Here is a 27,520-nt window from a genome sequence, read left to right as displayed (position 1 = left end):
TATAATCATTGTCCCAAAATGTTTGAACATTTGAGGGAGTCTAGTACCCCAAACATCATGCAAATTGTAAAGGATAACTGCATAGACAAATAAACTAACAAGCTTATTTCTCATGCAGCTTATGATGAAATAATTTAGTACATATAAGCTTTCAAAAGTACAAGAAGCAGAATATGAAGTGTGTGTGTATATGTATGTATATGTGTGTGTGTATGTATATATATATATATATATATATATATATATATATATATATATATATATATATATATATATATTTTTTTTTTAAAAGATGTGAGCATTCTGCTTTGTCAGCACATGCTGCACTGCTTATTTTTTTATACTACTTGAATGTTAATTTTAAAATTAACATAAGTTATTTAATTTTAAAAGTAGGTGACATATTTTACCTCACAGCTTGAGGTGTGTGTGGTTTTTTTTTTTTTTGGCCTAAGCACTATCTATTTGGTACCTGGGAGAGAGAGCGAGACACACACATACATGGAAATCACTGAAAATCCAAAGATTTATAAGTTAGGCTGTAATTTGGGCTGATCTGTATGAATTTTACCCTTGTTCTTCATTCTTGTCTGGTATGTGAACCTGAAGCCGATGGAATGCCTCTGGCCCACTACAAGCTCTTATGTGGGTTTGGGAAAAATAAATTAAATTCTTTAAGTACCAGTACTGAATTATAACTCTGTTTTACTATTTTAATACAGAACACCCACTGAATCCAAAATCAAGAGCTTCCAAGATGATGATAATCAAAAAAGGTACAAAAGAAGAAATGTCATCAGGATATCCCATAACGGGATTTTCAAACCTTTCATCACAACCAAACATTCATGATCCTAGAAATGGGATTGGCCTAAATGTCACTAAAAGCCTAACTCCAAAACCAACTACAACACTGATAAAGGTAATTTATTGCTGAAGCATTTAAGTTTTTAATAGAAAACACATCAGTTTTAAAAAAAGTAATTTTGTTTAGAGCTGCAAAATATGAAATTTTATATAATTGGGGAGGATATGATGATGCTGGGGTTCCAAATTCAGGAAAGACATTTGTACTTTTAGGTATTACCTTATTTACAAAAGTAGTCTCTGCTTCTGGTATGTGAAAAGTTTATGGCAGTATTAAGAAAATAACTTAATAGCAATAATCAGTGTTTGTACTTGTGATCCTTTTAGGGACTTGGTACCCACGACAATAGGGTGGTAGATGGATTAATCATTCTAACTTGACATGCGGTTTGAGACTAAAGTGCACTTAAACGTAGATGTGCAGGTGTACATGCATTTTGAATTGTGCTTAATCCATCTTATGGCCAGAAGGTATTGTGGTAGCACTGCACACAAGATGGGGAGACAACTTTTGAAAAGTGTAGATCTCTATTATAGGGTCCACACACCTGCTTGTACGCACTCAGAAAGGAGTCAATTTAGAGTTGCCAGTTAAACTAATCTGAATGTTTTGGATGAAGACTTGAAGGCTATACAAATAAGCTAGTGGCACCTACCACTATGCCACCATGCTGCACCACCTAAAATAGGCAGATTTGGTACCTAATGGAATGTTAAATGCATCTGTGCTTTGCGTAAAGAAACTACATACACAAATATATTTTGATAAATCATTTCTCTGTAAATAGAAAGAAAGAAGCTTATAATGCCAAGCTTTCTCCTCTGTTAGCATTATACCAATAATGCTGTACAAAGCCAGAACAAGTAAAAGTAATATTAATTGCACTGCACTGGCCAGAATTATCGTTGTGCCTACAGCTCACATAGAATGACATAACAATGTTTAACTAATATATTATCACAGCATCCAAATACTCAACCACCTTAACATTAGCACCAATAAAATTTACAGACCCGGTTAAAAGATCTACAATATATACACTTCTTTAAAAATAACACTTGAACCAGAAAGAGAGGCAAATCTTGCTGTCAGTTGTGGCAGGATTTTCATCTTTTCCAAATATTTGCATTCGCATTCTTTCACTATGTGCCTTGACCATGGAAAAAAACAAGCCTTTCCCCTAGATGCACATGCTACATTGTCTGAGCTAAAAATGGTAGAAGTCTGTCAGCTATTTATATTAGTATTACCTAGCGAAGCATACAAGACTGGTATCTATTGTGGATCTCAGAATGTTTAAAAATACGCTTTGAACTTTATGATAAACCAAGCAAAAGCTAGATTGTTTGTTCCTGGTATAGAAACCACTGGTAATGATTGAAAGATGGGATTTGCCAGATTATTCAAAGAGTATATTAACTCTCTCGGTGAAAGTCTTCTACACCATACTGTATTTAGTATTTTTTTTTTGTGTAGGGATTTCACACTTGTATACAAATTGCAAGATCCTTGCTGTTAACAGTTTGGACTTTTCAGATTTTTGAATCTGCCTTGACACATTGTTTTCAGCCTTGCTCATATAGAAAGATGTACTGTTTTAACTAAGAAAGAGATGGCTAAAGTGCAGAACAGTTTTAAGTAGTTTTTTGAGTTTTTAAAAAAAAAAAAAGGTTAATAAAGTATTTGAGCTGGAAACATGAGTTGGCTTGCTAAGATTTTTTAATGTATATTTGTGTATATTGTGCTTCAGATTTTAAGTTTTTCTTTTTCTTTCTAATAGCATGCTTTGTATTTTTTGTACTCCATCTTCTTTTAAATGCACTCTGAATTCTGTGTAAATTAAATTTTTGCTAATCCATTTTAATAGATATGTATGTTGTGTACTTTTATAGGAAAGTCGTTCTAACTTTTCATGTGTGGACAGTAGTCAGCCTCGTTTAATGAAACTGGCACGTGCACGAGTGGACAAAAAGAGTGTATTTTTGAAGGCTTTAAAACAGGATAGGTTTGAAGATCATGACGGTGATATGATCCAATACAAGGTACTAAAATTTAGCAATACATATTTTAATCAGTCTGCTTTTTTAAAGGCATTTTTATAATTCAACAAAATTAGTGTTTGTAATATTGATGTATTGTTATAGCTACTGAATATTATTTATGCAGGTTTTTCTTCTTTTAATAGTCCAGTACTTCATTCAAGCCCATGAGAGCTTATTGTGAACCAATATACCGAATTACTGTTTTTTTTTTTTTGTTTTTTTTTTATTGTCCATTTAAATTGCCATTTAATGTCCTTAGCATTTTGTGTAGGGTTTTTTTTAAATTGTAGTTGGTCTGTTATATGCTCTGTTGGTTTACATACACTTATTTAAACATTACTTTGTACCTTTATATTCTTTAAAGCATTTTATGGTTTCTTCCAGAATGCAATATCTCTGTTCCCCAGAGGTACTATATAAGTTTTGAATGAGGTGCAGGCAAATGATTTAATTAACAAAAGTACTTGTCTGAGATGTACAGAAATAAAAGCCATTTATTTGCCCCAGGTCTTAAACCATTATTTAGCTTTTGCTTATAGCAGGGGTTTTCTGGTTAAGTTCTGGAATACCACTGTTGCTGCAGGTTTTTTAGTCCAACCATTTTCATAAATCAATCAGTCACTCTTACTTATTATTCAATTAGCTAGGATTTTTTTCTTTCCTGTAGTGTATATTTACATGTAAAAGAAATCAGAATGGTGCATTTATGCCATATCTTTAAATTCCAAACTTTTACCATTCTCTCTTTATTTCACCTTTTTTCTATTGAATTTACTCCTTTTAGTTGTATCTAAATACTGACTAGTGACAAGAAGTGCAGACTTAGGTACAGATGACGTTGAATACTAAAGGGAAGCAGCTGCTTCAGTATCTGGTTTGTTTAGCAAAAAAACAAGAACTGTACTCGAGAACCACTGGCTTATATGCTCACTGGTACAGAGTACAGTAAGGTGTGTGTTTTTAGCATTATAGCTCTCATATTGTAATGCATATTTCTCAAAATTAATACATTACTAAAATAGAGAAATCTGTAGTGATTGTATCCAATCATTTAATTTTACTGATTAGTTTGGAAGTAACATTTAAAGTTCATATTGCAAGTTAGCTATCAAAATGAGTTAGCTAGCAAAAAAATCTGGCAAACTGTCTTAAGAGGAAAACTGATACAGGAAATTGCCATTATAAATGATGAGTTGACCAAAAAGTATATTTTTATAATGCCATAATCCTGAAATGCTTAACCATCTTGTCTGATCTATTATAATTCTTTCACTGATGTGGAGTTTAAGAAAAAAAAATTCAACAGCATTTTATTGCAGTTTACTTGTGATCAAACAATGTATAAGGTTATTGAATCTGTGAAACTGGAACATCTGTCTCCTGCATGTCCTGTTCATGTTTTGGCAGAGGACTTCCAAAGTTGGCTGATGAATGGTGTTATTCAGGCTGGTTATATGTCACTAGTCATTAGTGAGTTAACAGACAATACAGATGTGGCAAGGTTGTGCATTTATATCAAATTCTTTGAGGGAGCAGAGTTCCCTCTACTACCGTGTGGGTAGAGGGGTTTGTGGTGGCCTTTGGCCCTTATCTGCCCATTTTGCTTTAAGTGCCCTTTGCTTTTTTTATATGGGTTATGATATCATATTTCATGATACTCATTCTTCCACCCAAGGAAGCCAAATCACACTCCATGTAGCCTAAAGTGTATGCTCAAATTTTCATTCAGATATTTGTAGCTGTTTTTGCATGATCCCAGAGCAAACCTAGAAGCATATACAAGAATAAATTTAAAAAGTAAAGGCAATTTGAAAATGATGCAGTCACCACAGCCGATAGAAGATGACACAATATTAACACATTTGTGATGGACTAGGGGTAGTTCGAACATGCACAGTGCAACGCTCTGCTATTAGCCTAGTTGAAGTCAAGGTCAAATGAACATAGATGCTTTGCTGTGGGATTGCACCATTGTTGAACAACATGCTGTAAGTGAAGCTCAATCTGGATGATCATTAACATCGCACATACAGGTCCATTCAACGTGGCGAATGCCTTCATCAGAGAAGACTGATTTATTATGTTGTCTGCTGTTGCTACACATATGGATATCGGCTATACCATATTTCATGATGACTTGAGTAGCATAAAGTTTACTGAAGATGGGTACCTAAACAGCTTGCTGATCTACACAAACCGATTATCCTTCAGTGAATTTCAACAAGTTTCACTCCCTCCTCCCAAAGAAATAGTACTATGGTGTGTTGCTCAAATATAGTGCAATCCTGCAGTGGAGTCCCATGTTCACTTGACTTTGACTTCATCTGCACTAGCAGCAGAGTGCAGTGAAGTGCGTATTCAAACTACCCTTAATAGGCCATAAGGTGAACCTAGAAAAAGTGGCTAGAAATCACTTTTCGTTCCCACGTCTGGGCACTACTTTTTTAATGAATTTCTGGATAGACAACAGTCTTATGGATTCTATGTTAAAAGTTCTCCATAAAAAATACTGCAGTTTTTTGTCAGGATGCAAAAATGTGTATAATTGGGAATTTACAAAAAGCGAAAATCTCATGCTGCTAGTTTGGCCTGTAACTTTATTAATACGCATTTAATCAACACAAAATATATGTCAAATCCACATTTATACATGTAGCTACATATCTGAGACAAGTATTGGTGCATTAATCAACTCAATTTTGAAGGAAGACCATGAAATAATGCAATTTGTTTTTATAACGCACTTCAACTTCACAGATTGGCACCAAATAAAACTGAAGAACAAATTGAAACTTAAACATTTTTGTTATGTTTTATTCATCAAAATGTTCAGTAGGCACTTAGGAATCACACAAAATTAAAGATAAAAACAGTTTTTGGTCCAAGTTGGCTAAAATGACTTGAAATGCTGGACTGCTGCACTAATTTTTCAATAACGACAAATATTAAACATTTTACAGCAGCTTCATTACAGCTCAAATCCAACTAACCTGTGACACAGATCACCTTTACTCATCACTACTATCCTTGTCACTATCATTAGAACCATCTTCACATGTAGCTCTTTCCTCTGTTTCCTGGAAAACATTTGTGCAATTGAGACAGCAGCATAAATCTGTACAGGACAGATTTGCAGACATACAGGAACATCTTCCAGTCTCACATTTGCCTTGGTTGCAACTGTAGTGGAAAACCTGCAACACACTATCAGGGGCTTAATGTCTAGTCATCAACGTCACTGTTAACTCCCCATCCTCGAGGTGCCATCCATTGCCAACAGGTGAAGGGGCACACATTTTACCTTTAAGAGAATGTCTCATTGTGGCTGCTTGGTAGTTTGCCCTTTTGCAGTGTTGGTACAAAGCATCACTTGTCGGAGGCATGGATCGTTCTGGCAAAGCTGATGATGCCATGCAGAATGCTTTGTATCGTGCATCGTTCAGACTTTTAGCACATGATTGGCCATATAGGTGACAGACATATTTGCAAAGCACTTCAAAAGGTAGACTGATCCAAATTAAAACTGCTACCCAGATTTCTAAATGCAGTCAGGTATTCCTCTGTCTCACAAGCAACAGAAAATGACTTTTTTTTCCCCTTGCCATAAAAGGCACTTGTAGAATCACAGCCTGAGAAGGTATGGATCCCAATAAGTGCCAAACATACACTGTTGCCGAGAGCTGATGACACCTTACAGAAGTAATGATCCTCGTTTTGTTGCCAACCCTAGTGAAAAAATACAATCTGCATGATAAATCTGGCTGCAGACTTAATGCAATCACTGCCACATCAGTATCAGGGCTCTTGATGACTACAGTTTGGTGTTCCTGTGCAGCATGTTTTGCATGAAAAAACAACCTGGTGTCACATTCCTCATGATCACATGTCAGATTTTCAACAGCACTGACGGTTTGTAAACCCTCTGTTACAGCCATGCAGTGACACAGGTCTACATGTGTTATGTATAAATGTAAGTCCTTACCTAAAATGGTAAGATCAGCGTCTCGCCACATTACATAGAGGAATTCTGCCAGTGCTTCTTTGTTTTTCCCATCCGACAGAAACTTCTTCCATTGTGTTGGTGTCTTTTGATCCCGTCCTTAAATTTTTACCTGTTGTGTGCCACCAACAGCTCTGCGTGATCATTCTACATTTTTAATACTAATTTCTGGATACTTGTCTATCACAAAATTGTTTCTGTACCTGATGGATGAGGTACTCTGTCGGATGAGGTACTCTGTCTACCAGCTTATCTGCAGAAAGTGTCTCAACAAAAACCAATTCACTGATGTTGCGCTTGTTGGGAGAGTGAAACACCAGCTGGGGGAAATCACGGGAAAGCCTCCTCTTCAATTTATCCTGCCTGAAATACAATAAATTATGATCACAAGCACAAAATATAAATCTAACACACAAAAAACATTGTCAGCTTATTATGATAAAGTAGGATTATGTGAATATTATTATTTATTAAATTTTTCTGAGAAAAAAAGTTTGCATAAATGTTTATTCCAAATCTGCAAAATAAACTTATGGTATTTAAATTACCTGTAGTTTGAAGCATCAAGATCTTCATGGCTTTTTACAAGATTTAAAAACATTCTTCTTAGCCGTGTCATTGTCATCACCTCTTGGTTTACAATTATTCGATGGCAGATGATTCTCTCAGAGAAGATCTTGTATCTGACATCATAGGTTGGCTCATTTCTATTAAAAGTATCAAATATTTTATGTTCTGTAACTATTACACTGGCTTCTATATTTGGAATGCATATATTGTGTGCATGTACAAACTAAAAGCAACTGACAAACCAATTGAGTTTTTTTTTATTCTTCAGAAAGAAAATACAATAAATTATTTTAAATATTCTTTTGCCCTCACAAATGACTAGACATTTTATTATGCTGAATTATTGTAACAAACAGTCCATGTAGATTAATGATTAATTTCTTTTCAAATTAGCAATCATTCAAATCAATTATGAATTATTTTAAAACACAATATAACAACTTACTGTTCTTCTGAGGTCTGTGTATTTGTTCCAGTAGACTTTGTCAAGAACCTGGTGTACTGTCTGTAACAGGACTTGTGATATCATACTTCCGGAGACACACAGTCTTTGTCTTTTAATATGCACAAGAATGCTAGTGTCTTCCTTCATCTCAGCTGCTTTGTAAAAAAACAAACATTTAATTTAATGAAATTGTAAATAAATATGTATTTAAAAAAACATAACAGTTCTGACTGTTCATGCATATATGTATGCAAAAACTGACTGCACTATAAACATTATAATGTACATGTAATGTAAATATTGATGTATTTGAAAGTTAGTTATGGTTCTCAGCATATGGCATATAACTTTAAGTTCAAACGTGTGCTTGTGTTGTGCACAAAGCAGGAAGTACAGGACCCGAACAAGCTATCAGCAGTCCTGTACTGGACCTAAGTTTTTTTGTTGGGCAATACGTTGATGAAATACTATTTCCCGATGACACAGACTGGTCTGTGTTATGATCATCACCAGCTTCAGGGCGCCGTGAAACTCGTTTCTCGGTCGCATCCAAGAGCTTTTTGTCAATAAAACGCCGGTAGCAAGTGGAGTGAAACCCTGCGTCTTCGGGCACACGGTCAAACTCGATTTCTAGACAATGTTTGTATGTTTCTGCTATTTTCTGACTCTCACCCTGCAAGTCAAGCCACCGTTTGATGCAGTTTCTAAATGTATCCCACCGTGTGCGTGTAAAATCCTTCGATTCTTTTTTTATGGACATGAGATGCATATAGCATTGTTTATAAACCCTTTTACTGACTTTTGGTGGAGGTCTGACCAATAATTTCATCCTCTTCGCTACACGATAGTGACGACAAGGGCGCTGCCATCTTGGACCATGTTTACATGTCGTTCCGACGTTATGACATCTCATTGGTCTAGCGGCAAGCACATGACGCGAAGCCGCATCTCTCACCTTTAAAAAATGATTACGCGAGGATGGGACTATTGCCAACTTTATACACTTATAAAAAAAATAACTGCTGGATTGTACATGGAGAACTTTTATTTATTCATTCTATACCAATTGATCCTTTTATTGGAATAAAAAGAATGTAGTGCCCCATATATGGGAACGGAATGAAACGAAAAGCTGCTTCACCTTACGGCCTATAAGCCATTTTGCACAAAATTCCTTTATTTAGGCTATGCAGCTAGGCAATGTGAGACACAATTCAAGACTTTATTTGCAGAGCTCTGCTTGCCAGCTAGGTTTTCAAGTTCAAAAAAAAGAACTCAAGATAAAAGAAACACTTTTTCTCACTGGGTAATGCAGTGGAAATGTGAAAAATCATGCAACTTATTATAGCATACAGGGTTTGAAACAACTGTAATGCCTCAAGGTTGAAACAAGCCACTGTTGTATTTGACAGTTTTTGTGTGCAGGCAAGAGGTTTTTTTTTTTTTTTTTCCCCCTTAAATACTTTCTGAATCTTTTTGAATTATTTTAACTAGTAATATTTTTGGACAGTGTTGTACACTGTTATCAGAGGCATAGTATGATATTAAATCAAGGCAGTGAGTCTTATTTTTTGATTCCAGACGGTATTAGAAATATACCATGCTAAACAGTTTTGTCAAGTTTCATGGCCTTTAAAGTTGTTGGGCCATTCATGTTAATCTTGGAGCATGACTGACTTGAGTTTACTTTAATGAAAATGTTACCGTATACAGTGCATCTGGAAAGTATTCACAGCGCATCACTTTTACCACATTTTGTTATGTTACAGCCTTATTCCAAAATGAATTAAATTCATTTTTTTTCCTCAGAATTCTACACACAACACCCCATAATGACAACGTGAAAAAAGTTTACTTGAGGTTTTGAAAATTTATTAAAAATAAAGAAAAAAAACAAAAAAACTAAGAAATCGCATGTACAGGTGCCGGTCATAAAATTAGAATATCATGACAAAGTTGATTTATTTCAGTAATTTCATTCAAAAAGTGAAACTTGTATATTAGATTCATTCATTACACACAGACTGATGTATTTCAAATGTTTATTTCTTTTAATTTTGATGATTATAACTGACAACTAATGAAAGTCCCAAATTCAGTATCTCGGAAAATTAGAATATCAATTAAGACCAATGCAAAAAAAGGATTTTGAGAAATGTTGGCCAACTGAAAAGGTATGAACATGAAAAGTATGAACATGTACAGCACTCAATATTTAGTTGGGGCTCCTTTGGTCTGGATTACTGCAGCAATGCTGCGTGGCATGGAGTCGATCAGTCTGTGGCACTGCCCAGGTGTTATGAGAGCCAGTGTTGCTCTGACAGTGGCCTTCAGCTATTCTGAATTGTTGGGTCTGGCGTATTGCATCTTCCTCTTCACAATAAATCTGTGCGGTTAAGGTCAAGCGAGTTTGCTGGCCAATCAAGAACAGGGATACCATGGTCCTTAAACCAGGTACTGGTAGTTTTGGCACTTTGTGCAGGTGCCAGGTCTTGTTGGAAAATGAAATCTGCATCTCCATAAAGTTAGTCAGCAGCAGGAAGCATGAAGTGCTCTAAAACTTCCTGGTAGATGGCTGCGTTGACCTTGGACCTTAGAAAACACAATGGACCAACACCAGCAGATGACATGGCACCCCAAACAATCACCGACTCTGGAAACTTTACCCTGGACCTCCAGCAACGTGGATTCTGTGCCTCTTCTCTCTTCCTCCAGACTCTGAGACCTTGATTTCCAAAGGAAATGCAAAATTTATGTTCATCAGAGAACATAACTGGACCACTCGGCAGCAGTTTTGTCTTTAGCCCAGGCGAGACGCTTCTGACGCTGTCTCTTTTTCAAGAGTGGCTTGACACAAGGAATGCAACAGCTGAAACCCATGTCTTGCATACGTTTGTGCGTGGTGGTTCTTGAAGCACTGACTCCAGCTGCAGTCCACTCTTTGTGAATCTCCCCCACAGTTTTGAATGGGTTTTGTTTCACAGTCCTCTCCAGGGTGCGGTTATCCCTATTGCTTGTACACTTTTTTCTACGACATCTTGTCCTTCCTTCTCCTCTCTCTTAATGTGCTTGGACACAGATCTCTGTGAACAGCCAGCCATTTAGCAATGACCTTTTGTGTCTTGCTCTCCTTGTGCAAGGTGTCAATGGTCGTCTTTTGGACAACTATCAAGTCAGCAGTCTTCCTCATGATTGTGTAGCCTACAGAACTAGACTGAGAGACCATTTAAAGGCTTTTGCAGGTGTTTTGAGTTAATTAGCTGATTAGAGTGTGGCACCAGGTGTTTTCAATATTGAACCTTTTCTCAATATTCTAATTTTCCGAGATACTGAGTTTGGGACTTTCATTAGTTGTCAGTTATAATCATCAAAATTAAAAGAAATAAACATTTGAAATACATCAGTCTGTGTGTAATGAATGAATCTAATATAGAAGTTTCACTTTTTGAATGGAATTACTGAAATAAATCAATTTTGTCATGATATTCTAATTTTATGACCAGCACCTGTTACATAAGTATTCTCAGCCTTTGCTCAATACTTTGTTGATGCACCTTTGGCAGCAATTACAGCCTCAAGTCTTTTTGAATATGATGCCACAAGCTTAGCAAACCTATCCCTGGCCAGTTTCGCCCATTCCTCTTTGAAGGACCTCTCAAGCTCCATCAGGTTGGATGGGAAGTGTCCGTGCACAGCCATTTTAAGATCTCTCCAGAGATGTTCAATCGGATTCAAGTCTGGGCTCTGGCTGGGCCACTCAAGGACATTCACAGAGTTGTCTTGAAGCCACTCCTTTGATATCTTGGCTGTGTGCTTAGGGTTGTTGTCCTGCTGAAAGATGAACCATCAGCCCAGTCTGGGGTCAAGCGCGCTCTGGAGCAGGTTTTCATCCTGGATGTCTCTGTACATTACTGCAGTCCTCTTTCCCTTTATCCTGACTAGTCTCCCACTTCCTGCGGCTGAAAAACATCCCCACAGCATGATGCTGCCACCATCATGCTTCACTGTAGGAATGGTATTGGCCTGGTGATGAGCGGTGCCTGGTTTCCTCCAAATGTGACGCCTGGAATTCACACCAAAGAGTTCAATCTTTGTCTCATCATACCAGAGAATTTTGTTTCTCATGGTCTGAGAGTCCTTCAGGTGCCTTTTGGCAAACTCCAGGCGGGCTGCCATGTGCCTTTTACTAGGGAGTGGCTTCCATCTGGCTACTCTACCATACAGGCCTGATTGGTGGATTGCTGCAGAGATGGCTGTCCTTCTGGAAGGTTCTCCTCTCTCCACAGATCTCTGACAGAGTGACCATTGGGTTCTAGGTCACCTCCCTGACTAAGGCCCTTCTCCCCCGATCGCCCAGTTTAGATGGACGGCAAGCTCTAGGAAGAGTCCTGGTGGTTTCAAACTTCTTCCACTTACGGATGATGGAGGTCACTGTTCTCATTGGGACCTTCAAAGCAGAAGAAATTTTTCAGTAACCTTCCCCAGATTTGTGCCTCGAGACAATCCTGTCTCGGAGGTCTACGGACAATTCCTTTGACCTCATGCTTGCTTTGTTCTCTGACATGAACTGTCAACTGTGGGACCTCATATAGACAGGTGTGTGCCTTTCCAAATCATGTCCAATCAACTGAATTTACCACAGGTGGACTCCAATTAAGCTGCAGAACCATCTAAAGGATGATCAGGGGAAACAGGATGCACCTGAGCCCAATTTTGAGATTCATGGCAAAGGCTGTGAATACTTATATACATGTGCTTTCCCAATGTTTTTATTTTTAATAAATTAGCAAAAATCTCAAGTAAACTTTTTTCACGTTGTCATTATGGGGTGTTGTGTGTAAATTCTGAGGAAATTAATCAATTTTGGAATAAGGCTGTAACATAACAAAATGTGGAAAAAGTGATGCACTGTGAATACTTTCCGGATGCACTGTATACGCGTGGATAAATCAGGACTTGAATTTACTGTAATTTCTGGTATTTTATAATGTCGGATGTATAAGTCGAGGAAAACTCACGCTATATTAGTCCAAGAGATTATGATATGTTAAAACCGACTTGACAGAGTAACCATGGAGCATACTGCCTGTTTTTTCTATGTATTGTGCCTATGTGACCACACGATAATACCCAAACTTTTCTGAAGCAATGTTTGCACTGTTTTGTGTATTTTTTTTTTTTATATCTCACACCCTCATACACCTTTATCGTGCAATTATGAAAAAAATTGGTACACATGGTAGTTCAGGTATTCTACAAAGTAAAGAATAGTTGCCTTAAAAGTTGTACTAAGTGTACTGATAACAAATGGCTTTAGGGAGATTTATTACACATACCCAGGGAATACATTTCGCCTGGACCACAGTTGTACATTAATAGCTTAACTAAAACAAAATTAAGAATATTATTGTAAAGGAGGTTAAGCACATCTCTTTTCAAAGAGACGCCCCTTCAGTGAAATTGACGGAAACATGCTACAACAACTAATAAGTTAAAAGTATAATTTGAGGAAAATTGATTTGTGGCTGAGTGCACTCTTTAAACAGTATAACATTTTTAAAAAATAAATGTGTGGAAGGCATTATTTCATAGTTCTAAAACAAAAAGTGTGTAGTGCCTTGTAAAAATTATTCAGTTCCCTTTTATAGTCTTTACCATTCTCTCCCCAAAAATCCAACCCCATTCTTTGTGTGAGATTTTCTTCATGTCCTTCAAGTTTGTTGGACTGCAGTTTTCAGAGTGTGCTATAGATTCTCAATGTCTTTGCAGTACATGCTTTTCATACTAGTTTGGTTGTAGTTTCCTGAGTGATCTGTTTTATTTTTAGAGTGACCGTTCTATAATGATATTAAGCAATAAAAAATAAAATGTGTAATCCAAACTCCAGAAAAAACTATGCTGTATAGTGAAAATATTTTAAACTGTTAAATTATGGTAATATTTAAAATATCACTCAAAAAAAAGAGCCTGAATAAGCGGTTTGAAAGTTTTTTTTAAAAAAACAAAAAAAACAACAGAGATTGATTTGCTCCAGGTAAAATGGTGCTCAATCTGTAAAAGACAGGCTCGTTTAGTTGAATGCTATATAATGGCCACTGTGGCATAACCTTACTTTTGTGTGCATGCTTTTATAAGATCTCTTAAATTGTGAATGGTTTTTTTTTTTTTTTTTTTTTAAACCTGCTTTATATTAATGTCTTTCTTTTAGGAAGAAAAATGTAATGTACAAAATCGAAATAGACCTCTAACAATGGATGAAAATCTAAATGGCTATGACCATGAACAATCTAGAGTAAATGGAAATGCACTGGTGATGACTCCAAAGCTGATCCATTCATCTACTTTCCCTCAAACAGATGTTTTGTCAAGTTCTCTTGAAGCTGAACACAGGTCTGTATATTTTTGGTGATGTTGTGCTTTTTGCTATAACTATTGTTACTTTGCTTTACATTTTATATCTGAGCAAGAAATACTATTTGAAGGACATAGTTGAAATATGTATGCTGTATATAATCTCACAATATTCAGAAATCTCTCATTATATACTGTATATGATTTTTCTTTATGCTGACGGTACAGTTTGTAGATCCAGCAGTAATTGATGTAATGTTGTATTTAATCCCTTAAAATATGAATCATTTACTGAATCCTTGTAGCCCCACCCTCTTCAGTAGGCATGGAAAATTTGAGGGATATTTTTTATCAGTACTGAGGCAATCCAATTCTTTCCAAGAAGTGGATATGACACACACACACACCCTACACCCCACCCCCACCCCACCCCACCCCACCCCAGAGCACCTAAAGGCATAAAATGGCCAATTTGAGTGGTCTGGATGTTATTAAAAGAACTGTTTATGAAGGAAAAAATACAGTATCCAAATGAATAAGGCATTTGCAGCAAATGGCCCAAACAATAAAATTTGAATAAAGGTTAATAACATTTTAATGAGTTGTTACTTAAGATTGTTAAACACGCTGGTTTTTCACATTTGTAGGATGGCAAACAATTAATATATTTTATTTAATAGACTTCTAAAAGCCATGGGTTGGCAAGAAGACAGTGAGAATGATGACACTTGTGCCCCTTTAACTGAGGATGAAATGAAAGAGTTTCAAGCTATCAGTGAACAGGTATCTTAGCAATTTTTATTTTTTAGACTAACTTAAGTTATCTATAAATGCAGATTAAATGTGCTTGTGTGTGTGTGTGTGTATATAGTCCTTTATAATTAAGTTGAATTTAATTATGTAATAGTTATTAAATGCATTTTACATTAGGTGTTGAGTGTTTAATATTTGTAGAAAATAGATTTATCATTTGGTACACTTTTGTAAAAGAAAAGCACAGACAAGCAAAGGTTTGGGGTTTTCCGGCCCAGTATACTGTAAGTTCAATGTTAGTTCACTTCTCATAAGCACGACAGACAATGATGGAATGCATAGGGGAACAATTTATGGGGTGGGACCGGAAACAGGCAGACAGAATGCTGGGAAGGAACCGTTTATGGTGGATGGGAGTCATGACATCATCAGAAGGGGACCAGAGGTAAAGAATGAATGCGGAAGTGGTTGCGCGTTGTTAGGCAGTCCAGATGAAGGCGGTGGTGCTTTGGTCTTTCTGTGGAAATAAAGAAAGAGAGGTTAGTACCCTGACTTTGTCCCCTAGCACGATATACTACGTTGCTTGTTGGGTCTTAAAGTGGCTCCCTATGCATTATTGAATTTGATCTGCCACTTTGTACTTATCGGTCCAGGCACATAATGAAAAATGGAACAATTAGGGTTTCTAAGCTATTGTTTCCTCCATGCTGGGTTATAACTTTACTCTAATGCTTAATGTATCACACTTGATCTTTAAGACTAATGCATTAAACAGAAATTTCCCTAGCATTTTTCAGTTTTCATGAAGGACTTTTTCAGTTTTTGTTTCCACTACATAGCCCAAAAATCATACAGCTTTAAAAGACTATAGTCACTCTACTTCAATGTGGATTTATGACTTCACACCATTTCTTAATTCAATTAATATCTAGAAGCAGAATACTTTTAGTATTTTGCCAAAAAAAAGAAAATTTGTTCACGTTCAGATTTTTTCCATTTGACATAACAAAATACCCAAGAATCTGTTAATTAATACCTTAAGTCTAATCCGTTCTCGTGTGTGTGTGCTAGTCCAAATACCTCTAAATATTTTATTTCAAAGATCTACACTAGATTCTGATAATTTAATAGACATAATGTATTACATGTGATATATATTTTTTTTTATAATCTTGACTACTGTTTGTCATGTTCTACAGCAGTCTTTTTAAGGTTGTCTTTTGTGATATGCATGCTAAGGTAATATGACTAGATCTCTGTAGCAGAATTTAAATAACTGTTTGGCTGAGTTCTTTGCTTATTATATGATGAGCATTGTATTAAGAAAATGGAGGAATTCCATTCCTCAGTTTATTCTTTCTATGAGAATTTTTGGTGCTTTGATTTTAAAGGCGCTATAGTGAATAGCTATTTTTATGCATTTCAAAGATTAGCCTTTGTAACTGTTCAAGGTAAGGGGAGATTTTTTATTTTTAAAAGCAACTTAAGGTATTTTATTGTAGCAAATTTGACATGTTTATTCAAAATAGAATTGTACTGGTTATTTATAAGAATTTTCTTATGTAACATTTTAGTTCTTTGTACAAGAATGATATGTGGGTCTGACAGTGAAGTAACCACAGCCTTTTATTATTCATTGTCATTTGCTCCCATGTCTATTCCACATATTAACTATTATAATTAGGATACAATTAAGACAGCAGACTCTCTAGTAAAAGGTTAGTTAATAGGGGAATCCACAAAAGAAAGTTAACAAGAGGAAAAAGACCACCCAGTTCAACAATTAGACTGATTAGAAGTAAAATGACTCTAACTATGAAACTAGTTGGAACAAAAAACTACAGTCAATAGCATCCCCCTAAGACTGAACACGGAAGTCAGTGTTTTAAGGATTGTGCTAGGCATTTTGATGCCTCCATAGTCACCTGCATTATGGACTGTATTGATAAAAGAGATGAGCTGGAATACAGCAGGCTTGTGGTGCAGGGAAAATCACCTGCAGCTCAACATCAGCAAACCAGAAGCGTTTGTAATGGATGTCTGACATGCTAAAGAGCCTCTGAGACCAGTAATCATTTGTGAAGGGGGTGTGAAAGTTATGCAGATCAGTACATGGATGTTCACATAAACTGCAAACTGGACTGATCTGAAAGCAGAGTGGTTCTATACAAGAAGGGCCAAAGCAGACTGTACTTTCTAAGGAGACTTTTTTTTTTTAAATCTATACAACAAGCTATTGGTAATGTTTTACCAGTCTGGATTAGGCAGTGTATTGTTTTACGGTATAGGATCCTAGGGAAGCAGCTTGAACTACTTTCTCTTACTCTATGTATATTTCGTGGATGCAATTAATTACTTTTGTGTTGAACTTGGATTTATTTTTATGGACTTTGCCTTGGCTGAGTTTGTAACCTCAGGGACAACTGATTTTAATTTTTTGTGCTTCATTGGATGAAACTTTCTTTTGATTGCCTGCTCCACCCAGATGCTCAATTTGTGAACATTTTTGTTTGCATCGTGGAGATCTAGGAACTGGGAATATTCTGTCTTCTTAATTAAAATGTATTTACAGGGTTGCTATCTTCTTCCTATACATGCTTCAGTTGCTTCCGAATTTTGATAAATCTCTTCATACCCATCTTATCTCCTAGATTTTAATGCATCGATCCTCCAGTGGCCTCTGTCTATGCCTTTTACTTGATTTTTGTGCTGCACTGCTTAAGTATGCTCTACTACAGTTTAATAAGTATTGGCTTTATACTATGCTGAGAGAGTCTGGTGATAAACTCCTGCATATTAAACAGTTTGTCTAGAGCAAATGGTCAGACTGAAATGTTCTACCTGATCAGATACTGATACCCTTGTTCTAAACAACGCCTGTGCTTGCTGTTACTCTGAAACACCGCCATATCAGCTTTTACTGATGCATCCAGTTTCTTGTCATCATTCTGTGATGGCAAGTTTCTTGACACAGATAATGTGGATGCAACAGATGACGCATTGCAATTTCAAGTTGCTATTCAAAGCTGTTGTCTGACAGACGTCAATGAAGTCTGCCCTGTCCCGTCATTCGTGAGCTGCTGAGTGCATACTCCTCCTAGTCCACTATACTCCGTCTTAGTCGGAGCCGGGAGACTGACGACTGCTACTGGTTGACTAAATTAATCTGCAAAACACTACACCGTGGGCCAAAAAACCGTGCCACTTAATTTTCAACTATAACTCTGTTATTTCTTGATCGATTTTTACATGCTATATATGAGAGCTTGGATGTTCCCGGTTACCCGGGAATACGTTAATGAAAAATGTCCAGGAATCCCAAGCTCCCGATTACCGGGAATGGATTCCCTAATCCATACTAATCTTGTTGATTACTTTAACTCAGCCCTTCATTCAGCACAAGATAAAACTGATCCTTTAAAACATAAGGTTTCCTTTAAGTGTTCAGCTCCATGATATACACTCACCTAAAGGATTATTAGGAACACCATACTAATACAGTGTTTGACCCCCTTTCGCCTTCGGAACTTCCTTAATTCTACGTGGCATTGATTCAACAAAGTGCTGAAAGCATTCTTTAGAAATGTTGGCCCATATTGATAGGATAGCATCTTGCAGTTGATGGAGATTTGTGAGATGCACATCCAGGGCACGAAGCTCCCGTTCCACCACATCCCAAAGATGCTCTATTGGGTTGAGATCTGGTGACTGTGGGGGCCATTTTAGTACAGTGAACTCATTGTCATGTTCAAGAAACCAATTTGAAATGATTCGAGCTTTGTGACATGGTGCATTATCCTGCTGGAAGTAGCCACCAGAGGGATGGGTACATGGTGGTCATGAAGGGATGGACATGGTCAGAAACAATGCTCAGGTAGCCCGTGGCATTTAAACGATGCCCAATTGGCACTAAGGGGCCTAAAGTGTGCCAAGAAAACATCCCCCACACCATTACACCACCACCACCAGCCTGCACAGTGGTAACAAGGCATGATGGATCCATGTTCTCATTCTGTTTAGGCCAAATTCTGACTCTACCATTTGAATGTCTCAACAGAAATTGAGACTCATCAGACCAGGCAACATTTTTCCAGTCTTCAACTGTCCAATTTTGGTGAGCTTGTGCAAATTGTAGCCTCTTTTTCCTATTTGTAGTGGAGATGAGTGGTACCCGGTGGGGTCTTCTGCTGTTGTAGCCCATCCGCCTCAAGGTTGTGCGTGTTGTGGCTTCACAAATGCTTTGCTGTATACCTCGGTTGTAACGAGTGGTTATTTCAGTCAAAGTTGCTCTTCACACCCCTAAATGCATTAAAGCAACTGCCATGTGATTGGTTGATTAGATAATTGCATTAATGAGAAATTTAACAGGTGTTCCTAATAATCCTTTAGGTGAGTGTAGGTTAGGTCCATAAATATTTGGACAGAACTTTTTTCTAATCTAATTTTGGTTCTGTACATTACCACAATGAATTTTAAATGAAACAACTCCGATGCAATTGAAGTTCAGACTTTCAGCTTTAATTCAGTGGGTTGAACAAAAAGATTGCAAAAAAAATGTGAGGCAACTGAGGCATTTTTTTAAACACAATCCCTTCATTTTAGGGGCTCAAAAGTAATTGGACAATTGACTCAAAGGCTATTTCATGGGCAGGTGTGGGCAAGTCCATCGTTATGTCATTATCAATTCAATTTATAAAAGGTCTGGAGTTGATTTGAGGTGTGGTGCTTGCATATGGAAGATTTTGCTGTGAACAGACAACATGCGGTCAAAGGAGCGCTCCATGCAGGTGAAAGACACCATCCTTAAGCTGTGAAAACAGAAAAAATCCCATCCGAGATATTGCTACAATATTACGATTGGGAAAATCTACAGTTTGGTACATACTGAAAAAGATCTTAAGCACTGGTGAACTCGGCAACGCAAAAAGACCTGGACGTCCACAGAAGACAAAAGTGGTGGATGATCGCAGAATCATTTCCATGGTGAAGAGAAACCCCTTCACAACAGCCAACCAAGTGAACAACACTCTCCAGGGGGTAGGCGTATCAATATCCAAGTCTACCATAAAGAGAAGACCGCATGAAAGTAAATACAGAGGGTGCACTGCAAAGTGCAAGCCACTCGTAAGCCTCAAGAATAGAAAGGCTAGATTGGACTTTGCTAAAGAACATCTAAAAAAGCCAGCACAGTTCTGGAAAAACATTTTTGGACAGATGAAACCAAGATCAACCTCTACCAGAGTGATGGCAAGAAAAAAGTATGGAGAAGGCGTGGAACAGCCATTATCCAAAGCATACCACATCATCTATAAAACACGGTGGAGGCAGTGTGATGGCTTGGGCATGCATGGCTTACAGTGGCCCAGAGACACTAGTGTTTATTAATGATGTGACACAGGACGGAAGCAGACAAATGAATTCTGAGATGTTCAGAGACATACTGTCTGCTCAAATCCAGCTAAATGCAGTCAAATTGATTGAGCTGCGTTTCATGATAGACAGATAGACAATGACCCAAAACATACAGCCAAAGCAACCCAGGAGTTTATTAAAGCAAAGAAGTGGAAAATTCTTGAATGGCCAAGTCAGTCACCTGGGGCCTCATGCATAACACAGTGCATAGAATTCGCACTATGACATAAGTACAAAAACCGAAATGTGCTTATGCACAGAGAAATCTAAATGTAGGAATCTGTGCGTACTCCAACTTTCACGTTTTTCTGCTCCATAAATCCCAGTCAGCGTGAAAAGTAACGCTCGTGCATGCTCCTTCTGTCCCACCCCAACTCCTCCCAGAATTATGCCTCTATGAATATGCAAATCAATATAAATCGCCCTTAAGCTCAGCCTTCTGTGAAAAGACAATGGGAAAAGCATGGGGGAAAATATAAGAATTTCAGCGAATACCAAATGGAGGCAAAGGAAAAGCATACTATTTGTTGATTTAAACAGTGGTATAATCAACAAAAGGAAGTTGATCGAGTGACATAGCGTGTCGGAGAAACTCGAAGCTCAAGTTCACAAAGTTGCACAGTGCCAAAATGAAAAAAGAAGTCACATATCAAAGTGGCAGTGAAAAGGCGAGGAGTTGCCTACCGTCTGAGCTTATTAGGGTACAGACAAAAAATATAGGCACACAGTGGGGGGGGAGCACAACGTCAACTTTAATCTCGAAATTTCCACTGTAATTGCGTAGTTTATTTTGTCGTTTAAAATAATTTAATTTACTACTGTCTCAAATCCCATCGTAATTAAAGTAGCATGTTAAATTTTTTGTTTTGTATTTGATCTTCAATGTGCTCTACTGTATGTGTGTGAATCGCTATGTACTTCCGTTCTTTCTTTCTCTGACAGGACACAGAATCCATTACATTTGTGATATTACAGCTCTCTGAATAATTAAAATACTGAGTTGTATACGTGGTATTTTCATGATGATTGGAATGAAACATGTCTCACATGAGATGCTACTGCGCCATGCGTGACCTTCGATTTATTGTAGCAGTACTGCCTCTTTCAAACGTACTGATTTTCAATTTCTGTCCTTACTTTCCCCAAATGCCCAATCGCCACACAGTCCGCTCTGTAATAGACGTTAAGCCATCTGTAAGCTTACAATGACGATTCTTGTATGTCTATAGTACTAGGGTGTTGTACAGTGTTAGCCATTATGAATGTAGAGAAAAGCCAAGAAAAATGACACCTTTTATTGGCGAACTAAAAAGATTACAAGCAAGCTTTCGAGGCAACTCGAAACATTGAAATATCTTCATAGTACGTGTTTAATTATTCTATCCATCTAGCCTTCCAGTGTCGCGCCAGCTTCAGTAAATCTACAGCGTGCGGCAGGAACAATACGTGAACTAGCTAGCGCTGTGGCACCATGTCCTCACATGTTTAATTAACAATATAGATTATTTAAATGAAGTTAAAGTTTTATCTGTATAATATAATCAACATATTTTGCTGCATTTCATCTTACAAATGATACCGTCATCATATGTACTGTAAATACGCGCTTTATAAAGTGGCACATGTTGTGCAATATTAGAACTGTAGTGCAAGTTTACAGTGAGGTAATTGTACTTATAAGTACAAACAGTTCTACAAGGAGCAATTGATCGAGTGCGTTTATAGTTCTTGGGATGAAACTGTTTCTGAACCGCGAGGTCCATACAGGAACGGCTTTGAAACGTTCTTCCGTGGCTGAGGCTGCGTGGGCTTGATGCTGTTTCCAGAAAATTCTCTTTCTGATCAGCTGCTGCTGTGATTCCCCACTCCAATACAGTGATATAAATACCGTGGAAATGTGCGTGGCTTTACGCCATGTTTAGGTTTTATACATTGCAATTTGAATGTGGAAATGTTCTTATGCAACATTTCTGTGTGTACGCACTGTTTATGCATGAGAGCCCTGATCTTAACCCAATTGAGCATGCATTTCACTTGTTGAAGACTAAACTTCGGACAGAAAGGCCCACAAACAAACAGCAACTGAAAGCTGCTGCAGTAAAGGCCTGGCAGAACATTAAAAAGGAGGAAACCCAGCATCTGGTGATGTCCATGAGTTCAAGACTTCAGGCTGTCCTTGCCAGCAAAGGGTCTTCAACCAAGTATTAGAAATGAACATTTTATTTCCAGTTATTTAATTTGTCCAATTACTTTTGAGCCCCTGAAATGAAGGGATTGTGTTAAAAAATACTTTAGTTGCCTCAGATTCAGATGCAATTGATTTGTTCACCCCACTGAATTAAAGCTGAAAGTCTGCACTTTAGCTGCATCTGAGTTGTTTCATTTAAAATTCACTGTGGTAATGTACAGAACCAAAATTAGAAAAAAGTCATCTCTGTCCAAATATTTATGGACCTAACTGTATCTCAGAATTATGGTCTGTGAAAACACATGGCAGACACCTTGACGGAACATCATGGAAGACTGGCTTTGCTGTGCACATCCAGGCTTTCTCTGACCATCAAAGGGAATACAGTGGGACTATTCAATTGAAAATCTGGCACAACTGAATTTGTAAACTATGAAATTTAGCTGGGCCAGACATTTTCAGCAGCAGGTAATGACAAATTTTAAATCCTCACAAATGAATGCATTTGAGAACAAGTGATGTTTATCCATTGTTTCCCTTATAAATTTGGTCATATCTGACACATGCGCATCAAAAATGTGTGTGTGTGTGTGTGTGTGTGTATATATGTATGTGTATCACCAGAGAGAGAGAGAGATATAATGAAAGACAACAACAAAAAAGCTATACCTGAACAGAATCTGAGGTAGTAGCAATACTTTTGAAATAAAACAAACAAACAAACAAAAAAAAAAAACACATCTGGCCCAGGCACATCTTAAAACAAAATATGCACAGTATTAGCAATAACGTGTTTGCCTTTTGAAATATGAGATCCTCCCACAGTTTAAAGGGGTGGTCAAGACAGGCAAGTGTTTTTGTGTTCTCCATATAACTTAAACTATTTCATTTAAACAGTTTTAATCCCTGATATGACAGAGGTTAAATTTGAGTTCCACAACAATGCCTTTCCCGTGGATATTCAACCCCCCCAGAAAATACACTACCTGAGTAAAAAGGCTGGCATGAAAGTGGATTAGTACATTTTATTTTAAAATGTCTTTGTACAGAGTTCTTGGGTTTCAAGTAATGAATCCTATAATTATTTTTACTAAGTCATATTCCATGCTACTTTGTTGACGAGCTCCTGTTGAAGAATTTATTAATAGCAGAACATACTGTGCACACGCCAAAACAAGTAACAACCAACGAAGTGGCATTTTTCAGTACCGTTTTAACAAACTATACTGTCTGCTGTCAATCACAGAGCAGCCCAGTAAAAAGATAGTAATGCAACTGCAACCTTAAAACACAGACTTCATCACATCGCTGCGTATAACGAAACCTTGGGCAGGCATCTGCTGAAACAGGTGTACTGACGAACTGGCTGGTATTTTGCATGAGATATGCATTAACACTAGAATTACCAGAGCCTACGAGAAAACTCGTAAATCCGGCCCACCTTAAATCCATTCGCACCTCTGTCAACGTCTTTTGTCCTGTAAATATGCCGATTAAGACAAGCAGCAGGCAGCAAAATATAGGTATAAACTACAGAATTTGTGAAGTCTGAACTCCAAAGATCAAATAAACACTTTCACGAACAGTTCAAGGACTATACAACAGCTTACGTGGCGTAGCGGTAAGATTTGCTGACTTGTAATCAAGAGGCCACTGGTTCCATCCCCACTGCCTCCTATATTTGCTGTTTTCAGTAGTGAGCTGCTCTTATTGTTATTATACAGTACACACATACATTTGGTTTGCGTCAGTAGCAGACCGTGTACATTTATAGTACTGTACTATTAAAAGTTAAATTTTTTTTTTCCACTTTTATTCTCTCAATCACGATCACTATACTGTACATACTACCGCCCCTCTACCCATGGATCTGATGCTGTTAGTTTTTATTTGAAACTGGGAATAACTGTAGATGTGAGTGGTGTTTTGAGGCAATGAAACTGGACATTCCCTGATCTGGAGGAGTAAAAGCTGGCACACAAACGCTGGTGAATCTGCCAACTTTGTATCTCACTTTCTTTTTTTTTTTTTAAATTCAGTTTTATTGAGTGTTCTTGCTCACGCAGAATTAGTATGCACCTTACGGTTTATGATGTCGATGTTCCATCCTCCTTTTCTTTTTCCATCGCCTTTTCTATTAAGATGCGACAACGAAGTTCCTCTGCAAAATGAGCAACGAACACTCTTCTTTTTACAGTGTCCCCCGTGCATGCCTTGCACAGTACATGTGCGTTGACCAGAAGGTGTGAGCTTATTCAGCTTACTCCTTACACAAACCAGCAACAGTGAGCGCAGACCACCCATCCTGCTTTGCCGTCACTGGGCCCCTTAGAGGATTGAATATACAATTCTATTAACCTACAAAGCTTTAAATGGCCTTACACCAGACTACATCAGTGTATGCTCCTGTTCACCCACTAAAGTCCTCTGATTTTGGCAGTCACACTAAACCTGCACTCTAATGGTGACAAGGACGTCAGCTATTATAGTGCCCAGACCTTTGGAATGGCCTCCCTAATTGAATTAGATCAGCTGACTCAATTCATTTAATAATAAAAAAAAAAACTGTTCAGGAAGGCTTTTAACTTAACCTAACGTCCTGCACTTTCTTTCAGTTTACCTCTTTGTCCAGATAATTTGTCTGTGTGATATCACAAATTGCGATATTTGTTCAGGCTTTACAGCTATTATTGAATTTAGTATTTTACTCTGGTTTATTGTCTTTTATTCTATTTAATATATATATCCTGTATTTATCTGTTTTAGTGTTCTATGCCCAAAATATTTGTATGCAATGTTACATATACCATGCTTTTCTTTCCAAGACCCTGTGAAATGCTTTGAGCATGGGAAATTTTATAAATGAAATTTATTATTATTATTACAAGCTGTTGTGAAAAAGAGAATAGTGGAAAAATTGGACACATGAAAAATCCCCTCCAGGAGGCACCATCTTGGGGCATTTTTAGCCACAGGTGCATTCCTTCATGGTGTGTCAAGAAGCTTCTCTGGGGATCTTTCCTGCTCGCTTATATCCGGCAATTCAATGCCTACTCCTTACACCTACTCCTACATTCTATTCTTAAATACTTAGTACTCTTTAAGTTCAATTTCGTTTGTTTTGATCTCTCTGCACATTATTTATCTATTGATTGATTGTATTGTTTTTTCCTTTGAGTCTGTATCTTGTTCTGTTTCTGCTGCTATATGCATCTACATTTTCCCCACGGGATTAATATACTGTAGTTTACAGTATGTAATCTAATCTTTATGATTTACTGGATAAACCTAAGTTATTTTTTAACTTATTTCACTATTGTGGCATACATTAATTTACTATGGAAATGTCCATTGTTAACTGAAGCTGTGTTGTGTGTTGTGTGTGGTTTGTGTTTTGTTTTTTTTTATTATTAAAAAGATTTCTTTGCTCAGTGCATTAAAACAGTGAAGTTGGAAATTATTATTACTGATTCATGACATTGTCTTTCCTGACAAGGACATGAGTTCTTGGGTAAAATGACTGACATACATTAGCTGAAGTTTACATGAAAATATCCTGTGTGAGTGATGTTATAGAACCAATTGGCAGCTATGGAGTGAAAAATCGCAAATAATCCAGAAGTAAAATGCATGTCTATAGCTGCTAAGATTTAGCTTGCCTTTCAGCTAAAAGGGTCTGGAAATGTGCATATCTGTGATGCAAAAAAGATTAAAAAAAAAAAAATGTCCACAGTTTCCAGTGTCCTAGAATGCCGTATTTTTGTGCTCTGTGCACTGCTTATTATAAAGAATCTTAACACAATAAAAGGTGCTTATTATTTTCTAATAAGCTATAAATATTGCAAAATTACACATGTTTGTCCCTGATCTGCTCATGTCCTGTGTCACCTTAATCTGGTCCAGTCCACTCCGGTCTGTTGAATATCCCCTTCTATTGTGTTGTCATTTTACTTTTCTGTCCTTGTTATACCCTGTGTATAATTTGCAGGTGGCTTAATCATGCACCCTTTTTACCGTACCAGAGAAGTTTGTTTAACTTGTTTAATGTTGCAGTTGGAGGGAAAACAATTAAAATGACCGTGCTTTGAATGGCTTGAACAGAAAGCAGATACGAGTGATGAGGATTGAGATTGTAAACCTAACCATGCTTCACCTTTGGTAAATGCAATTGTCAAATTTTAATGTGCTACTCAAAACTTACTTTTTTCTTTTTTGTTTCAGCTACAGAAAAATGGATTTAGAAAAAACTGTCTGAAAAATGGCCTTCCGGGGGATTACTTTCAAAATTGGAAAAATGGCACTTTCAGTCACACCACTGACAATGATGAAGTTGAAACAACCAGTAGTGATACCTCAGACGATGAAGTGGTGTAATTTTTTTCCTTAATATTTTTTCAGCCGTAGTTTGGTTCTTACATGTTTAATGGAGTAAACCACATCAGAAGGAGTGCTTGATAGGGACTTTGAAGTGATACTTGGAGTTGAACTTTGATTTTTTTGCTATGTAAATGGCATTTGCAGAAATGACTCTTATTGGTTTGATTTGGCGGTTGAATTAATTTCATTACTGCAAATCAGACATCTGCTGCAATGTGTAAAATAACTAATATAAAGTCAATAAAATATTGCAATTTAAATTGGGAGTAATTTTTGTGAATTAGTTTTTATTTTTTCATATCCACAAACATTCAATATACAGGTTTATCTCAATCAATTAGAATATCATCAAAAAGTTAATTTTATTTCAGTAATTCAATTCAAAAAGTGAAACTTGTATATAGATTCTTTACACACAGTGATATATTTCAAGCGTTTTATTTCTTTTCATTTTGCTGATTGTCTTGAAGGTGATGAAAACTCAAAATTCAGTATCTCAAAAAATTTGAATATT

The 27,520-nt window shown here is 37.0% G+C and overlaps 1 protein-coding gene across 1 annotated transcript in view; it reads left to right on the top strand.

Moving 5' to 3' along the window:
* LOC120532602 (vasculin-like) overlaps window positions 1–27,272 on the top strand; it is a 53,673-nt gene extending 26,401 nt beyond the window's left edge. Inside the window, exons 7-11 of the mRNA XM_039758747.1 lie at window positions 723–922; window positions 2,761–2,910; window positions 14,134–14,315; window positions 14,957–15,059; window positions 26,851–27,272. Of these exons, the coding sequence (XP_039614681.1) occupies window positions 723–922; window positions 2,761–2,910; window positions 14,134–14,315; window positions 14,957–15,059; window positions 26,851–27,003 (788 nt within the window). The 3' untranslated portion in view covers window positions 27,004–27,272. The remainder of the gene's footprint in view (window positions 1–722; window positions 923–2,760; window positions 2,911–14,133; window positions 14,316–14,956; window positions 15,060–26,850) is intronic.
* Window positions 27,273–27,520: the final 248 nt, after the last annotated feature.

This window comes from Polypterus senegalus, chromosome 7, assembly GCF_016835505.1.
Source record: "Polypterus senegalus isolate Bchr_013 chromosome 7, ASM1683550v1, whole genome shotgun sequence".
Classification (NCBI taxonomy): Eukaryota; Metazoa; Chordata; class Cladistia; order Polypteriformes; family Polypteridae; genus Polypterus; species Polypterus senegalus.
This window is presented reverse-complemented; position numbering and strand designations above follow the sequence as displayed.